Below are 6,000 nucleotides of genomic sequence, written 5' to 3'. Positions count from 1 at the left end.
CCCTTTTCAGGAAAGTCAGGCAGGATGTGGATGAGGATGAGGTAATTTAATTATCCTAACATATTGAAAGCAGTCTGGTTTTCAGAATGTGTTCTCTCTCTCGGCCCCAGGTAGCTTTAATTTCCCTGAAGTAGATTTGAGGAGGTAGCACCACCAAAAACCTGCATCTCCTAACATGGTTATTGGGTGATTTCTGGAAGAGTTAGCACCTGCTTGCTTTTTCACCAGTGAGGAGATCCTTATGAATAGCAGAAAATTAGTTCAGTAAATGCAGAAATGTATTTAAGTGTACTGTGCTTGTGGTGTGAATTTTCTGGATTTGGGAACAAAGGATTTCAGTTGGTGAGACTATTTCTGACATCAGTATCGACATCCATGTGTGCTCACCCACAGAAACGTACCTAAACGAGATTATTAATCTGTGCAAGGTGATGGATTTCTCATGGATCCCGATAGATTATCTGCCATTTGGGGGGAGGATCTTGTCACTCCTTGGGATCTAAATGTGGTTCCTCCTACATTAATGAATTGGTCAATCAAACCTTATGTCCTTACGTGTTTCCACCTCTCTCTGTAAAAACAGCATTTCTAGTGGCTTTTGCTTTGGCTAAATGCTGGAGAGGTTTATTTTTTCGTAAGAAGTTATTTGGGATGGGATTTTCCTCTCAATATATCCAAAACCTTGTATCTTAAGGTGGTTTGAGTTCCTGCAGGCTCTGATCATCCTTGTTGGTGTCATCTCCTCTTCCCCAATTATGTGCCTCTGCACAGAGGTGACGCATACTCACGAGCTTCTGCCTCTTATACACGCCTGCCTCTTTCACTCTGCAGTAGTCAGTGAGATTGTGATCTGCATTTGGCATGCTATGATATAGGGAAGGTGAAACAAGCCACTGCAACTCAAGCACAATTTACAAGGTTGTGAGTCAGATGTGTAGCATACAGAAATGTGCTGAAACTTCAGAGCTGAAACTTGAAGCTCCATTCAGAGAGTTGCTCTGCCACTTAGAGGCTTTGAGCTAGCCCTGCATGGAAATGGGCACTGCCAGACTGCACCTGTGGATAGCTGTTTGTGGGAGAAAGGAAGGGTTGTTTATCTGTAATGGGAGGTTTTTGAGAAGCTTTCTGTGTATATTCACTCCTCCTTTCTTCTTCTTCAGAAGTTATTCCTCTAAACCTTGGGTTTTCCTCCAAGAATATGGATATATTTCGCCTCACTGGCTAATGCAGAAGGGAGCATTGTGGTTGCAGCTACTACTAAAGCATATCTGGCTTAAAGAATTTTTGCCTAATTGCATCCAAAAATGCCCAGTTCCTGATATGTAAACCTCCTCCATTTATTGAATCTGTTGGGAAGAGTAGAGTACCATGTGGAGACCTTATTCTCTCATACAATGATGAAATCTTGATTTGACCTTACTACTGAATTTGCTGATTAATAAGTTTTGGTCCTCACAGGATGTACAAATATACTTCAAACCGTTTCAAGACCCGTGCAGAGCAGGAGGTGAAGAAAGCAGAGCACATGGCGAGGATAGGTGAGTCTTCGGGGTATGCATGCATCCTGATTTTGCTCTGGCGAAGCAAAGGACTGAACGAAGCTGCCTTGCTGGATATGACCTGAAATTGGTTGCTTCTGTGATCATTATGGTTGCTCAGGAAATTAGTTATTACAGTGACTACAGATGACCCAGTCATACTGGCATGCGATGGAAGAAATGTACATTGTTCCCTAAGACCACTTCTTCTGGGGAATGCAGGTACAGAATAACCCTTGGAGTCACAGCTATCTGCCCTTGCTCCATCTGAAGCCTGGCTAAGCTGCTGCCCTGGTACGCCACAGTTCTGCTCTCACCTTTTGCATATCATTAGGTTTTGGTTCTGTTCTCCTTCTGCTTATTCTCTGTTGAGGCAATTGTTCAAAAAATAGATTTTTATTCTGTCACTTGATGTAAAGTCATTGGTCTGGTTGTACAAGGGAGTCCTGGTTGTTTCTTGGGTTTTTTTTTTCGCCTTCAAGACATAACCTTTTGTCTATCTAGTCTTCCCTTCCTACCAAGTCCTGTAGTCCTCAGGAGAAACCCAGTTTTCCGTTACTGGGTATTCAGCATATAGAAATTACATAAGCATGTAAATGTAGCGTGTAACTTCATTAGATTTGCACAATTTTAACATACAGAAGAAGCGTCCCTAACCACTGATGGCGAAACGCCATAGTGAAGCAGGAATCTTGGATGTTGTAAGACATGTTGACCTGTATCTTCGGGTAGATTTCATAAATCAACTTCATAAATCAATCAGAGGCATGTGTCCTCTCCCTGTGTAGGAGCTGCTCTAGGCACATGTGCGTGTGTGTGCAGGTCAAATACACAAGTGACGGTGCCTCATTGAGCCTGTGCAGAGTTAAGGGCAGTGTGAATTTGACCCTGTCCAAAGCAAAGCAGCAAAATGAAATTGTGTAAATTGCTATGTTCCCTGTTCATCCTTTATGAAGTACAATCTAACAAGATAGACTTGAAACTATGAAGTTTAAGCAGATTTTATTCTGTGCCTCAATCCTCATAGATGAATTTTTTTTTTTAGATTGAGTCCTATAACCTTCATGATGTTTAAAAGGTGAGCTTTAGCGTCTTGACACTGAAGAATACTGCCATTCGGTGTCCCAGTGCTAAGAACAGATACCATTGGCACGGAAACGTAAACTCATTTTCATCATCAAAGCTAGCCCACTGCCTCTGGTGGTGAAGTGGGTGCTGAGCAAAGTGCTTTTGAACATGGCGGTGAAAACTCACGATAGACCTCAGACTGTTTTCTATAAGATTTGATCACATGAAGCCTCCAGGACTAAAACATTCTTGTAGCATTAACCTCAGCTTCAGTGGCACAGATCTCATTTCTTTGCTTCTAGGAAAATAAATTTAATCTGTAACAACCAAGTTCTCTTGTTCTGCTGTTGATAGAAAAGATTAATTTCTCATGATCTCCAGCATATGTTTTCTCTTGAGGATGCACACGGCTGTTAGGAGGGATCTTCACCAGGACATGACTTGCAGTTTTCTCTTTCAAAACTAGGGTGTGTTGTGAGAGGTTATGAGTCTCAGCTGAGCTAGCCGCAGTTCCAGTACGCCATGGCTGCCTGCCAGGGATGTGTTAGAATCCATCATACTGTAGAACTCTACTGAGGGATTGATGAGTCTCTGGAAGTAGCTTATGAGCTTGTTGAACCAAAAGTTATGATAACTGAAAAATAGCTATAGGGGGGAAACAAACAACAAAAAAAAACCCGTAAAAATGTATGGGCAGCTATGACTATTGGTGACATGGCTTTGGCATAGCCAAAAAGAGCCATGGCTCAGGAGTGAAGACATACATGTATTTAAGATGAGGAAAAGCCACTCTTCATTCCCTGGGACCTGACTTCCTGCCTTATGCGATAAGCTGTAGCATCCAGATCCCTAAGTGAGCAGCTGGACCCAGGAAAAAAGTGCCATTCCTGGGCAAAGTAGCTGTGAAAGACCATCAGCTGCTTTCTGTATATTTCTGAACCAAGACTGAATCCTGCACTAAGGCATCTTGGTATTGCCATTGCCTAGTTTCAAGAAATTCTCTTACAAAGTTTGACAAGCAAACAGAAAAAGCAAGGAGTTACATGGGTGTCCAATACTGAAAGTCATTAACAGCAATGTTCTGCATTGGATATTGGTCTGGACCATTTTAGTGTGTCCAGTGAATTGCTTGGCAGTACCATGGATATGCCATGCCTGTTGTCCCCTGGGAGGACGTGAATACGGATTCTGGCTGCTGTATGCTTGTCATCCAACTTAGGGCAGGCATTTTTATCTGTTAGGACCTCAACCCTCAAACTCATAACTGAATTTTTTCCTGTCAACCATGCTTTCTCAGTTGTCATTGTGTTAGTGGAGCAGGTTTGACCAGTGCCCTTATGGGTCACCGCTGTGTTCTTCCCTCTAGACAGTTGCATTTAGCCCACCAGCTTCTACCGTACAAGCTTTGATTTAAATGGACCAAGTGTTTTAAGCAGTCTCCAAACTCCTGTGTTTTCACATTTAGCCAGGCTGTCTTGATGATGAAGTCAGTCATATAGTGCAGTTCTGCTGTGACTTGCTTGGTAAGCTGCTGTGAACCTCAGAGCATGTTTCTGTGGGAATTAGTGGAACAAAACTCAAATGTAACACTGCATAGCAGGGAAAGGTGATTTTTACTGTAATCGTCTAAGTAAGTTGACTGTGCCCATTTGCATTCCTGTACCTACACACACCAAAAACGTGCATTTCAGCAAGTAATGCTGACCATGACAGGGAGGACAGTGGATACTGATTATCAAACACTGGCTACAGCATCTGGATTCCTTCTGACTGGCAACTGAGTGCTGCTTTTTGGAGAGGTGCTTGGTACTTTCTTAGGAGCTAATTGCTATCCTGTCATCTTCTTGCATACCTCATCCTCCATAAATCTTAGGCAAGGGTCAGGGCAATCCCAAGTGCAAATACAGGCTGGGCAGAGAATGGATTAAGAGCAGCCCTGAGGAGAAGGACTTGGGGTTGTTGGTTAACAAGAAGCTCAACGTCACCCAGCAATATGCACTTGCAGCCCAGAAAGCCAACCGTATCCTGAGCTGCATCCAAAGCAGCATGGCCAGCAGGTCAAGGGAGGGGATTCTGCCCCTCTACTCCACTCTGGTGAGACCTCCCCCTGCAGTACTGCCTTCAGCTCTGGGGCCTTCAGCGGGGGCCGCCAGCACAAGAAGAACCCGGACCTGTTGGAGTGGGTCCAGAGGAGGCCACGAAGGTGATCAGAGGGCTGAAGCACCTCTGCTGTGAGGACAGGCTGAGAGAGTTGGAGTTGTTCAGCCTGGCGAAGAGAAGGCTCCAGGGAGACTTTACAGCAGCCTTCCAGTACCTAAAAGGGTCCTACAGGAAAGCTGGGGAGGGACTTTTTACAAGGGCATGGAGTGATAGGACATGGGGCAGTGGCTTTAAACTGGAAGAGGGAAGATTTAGATTAGATACTAGGAAGAAATTCTTCACTGTGAGGGTGGTGAGGCACTGAACAGGTTGCCCAGAGAAGTTGTGGATGCCCCATCCCTGGAAGTGTTCAAGGCCAGGTTGGATGAGGCTTTGAGCAACCTGGCCTGGTGGAAGGTGTCCTTGCCCATGGCAGGGGTGTTGGAACTAGGTGATCTTTAGGGTCCTTTCCGACCAAACCATTCTATGACAGTGTCAAATCCTTTACACGAGTCCAGATAGATGACATCAGTTACTCTTCCCTTATCCACCAATGCTGTAACATGTTGTAGAAGGCCACCAAGTTTGGCAGGCATGATTTGCCCTTAGTGAAGCCATGTTGGCTGTCACCAGTCACCTCCTTATTTGCCGTGTGCCTTAGCATAGTTTCTGGGAGGATCTGCTCCATGATCTTGCTGGACACAGAGATGCAACCTGTGAGCAAGTTTAAGATGGCATGTCGGTGGTGCCCTCTCTTATGTAAGATTTTATTTTGTACCTTTTTGTGTTACCTTTGAACCCTTGTACATGTCAGTTCAGCAAAGGCTGTCTGGAAATTGGTCTCCTCAGGTGAATACCTTATGATATGCTGACTGTACTGAATGTTAACATCATTCTTTTCCCTGTGTTTCAGCGGAGGAGAAGGCTCGTGAGGCGGAGAGTAAAGCCCGTGCCCTTGAGCTGCGCCTTGGAGGGGATCTCACGCGGGAGTCCAGGGTGAGCCTTGTGCTTTGGCAGCATGTCACGTTTTAGGCACTGAATGATAGTTCGAAGTGGTGGCTTTGGAGCAGTGCTAGCTGGTCAGCACCCAGTGGTAGCACCCAATGTGCAGGTTAAGCAGGCAGCAACTTCAGTCAGTGGTGGGTTGCCAGCAGTGTTCAGGCAGCTCTGTGGTCTTGTCACCACTGGACGTGCTTCAACATCTACACATGGTTTCCAGCCCAAGTGGGAAGCATGCTGACGTTCCCCTGCCCAG

At 45.0% G+C, this 6,000-nt stretch overlaps 1 protein-coding gene across 1 annotated transcript in view; it reads left to right on the top strand.

The window, feature by feature from the left end:
• MORC2 (MORC family CW-type zinc finger 2) overlaps window positions 1-6,000 on the top strand; it is a 40,517-nt gene that overhangs the window by 18,887 nt on the left and 15,630 nt on the right. The window contains exons 8-9 of the mRNA XM_009696935.1: window positions 1,459-1,538; window positions 5,659-5,741. Of these exons, the coding sequence (XP_009695237.1) occupies window positions 1,459-1,538; window positions 5,659-5,741 (163 nt within the window). The remainder of the gene's footprint in view (window positions 1-1,458; window positions 1,539-5,658; window positions 5,742-6,000) is intronic.

This window comes from Cariama cristata, unplaced genomic scaffold (genome assembly GCF_000690535.1).
Source record: "Cariama cristata isolate BGI_N322 unplaced genomic scaffold, ASM69053v1 scaffold14403, whole genome shotgun sequence".
Classification (NCBI taxonomy): Eukaryota; Metazoa; Chordata; class Aves; order Cariamiformes; family Cariamidae; genus Cariama; species Cariama cristata.
Note: the sequence above shows the minus strand (reverse complement) of the source record. Positions and strands in the feature narration are given on the sequence as shown.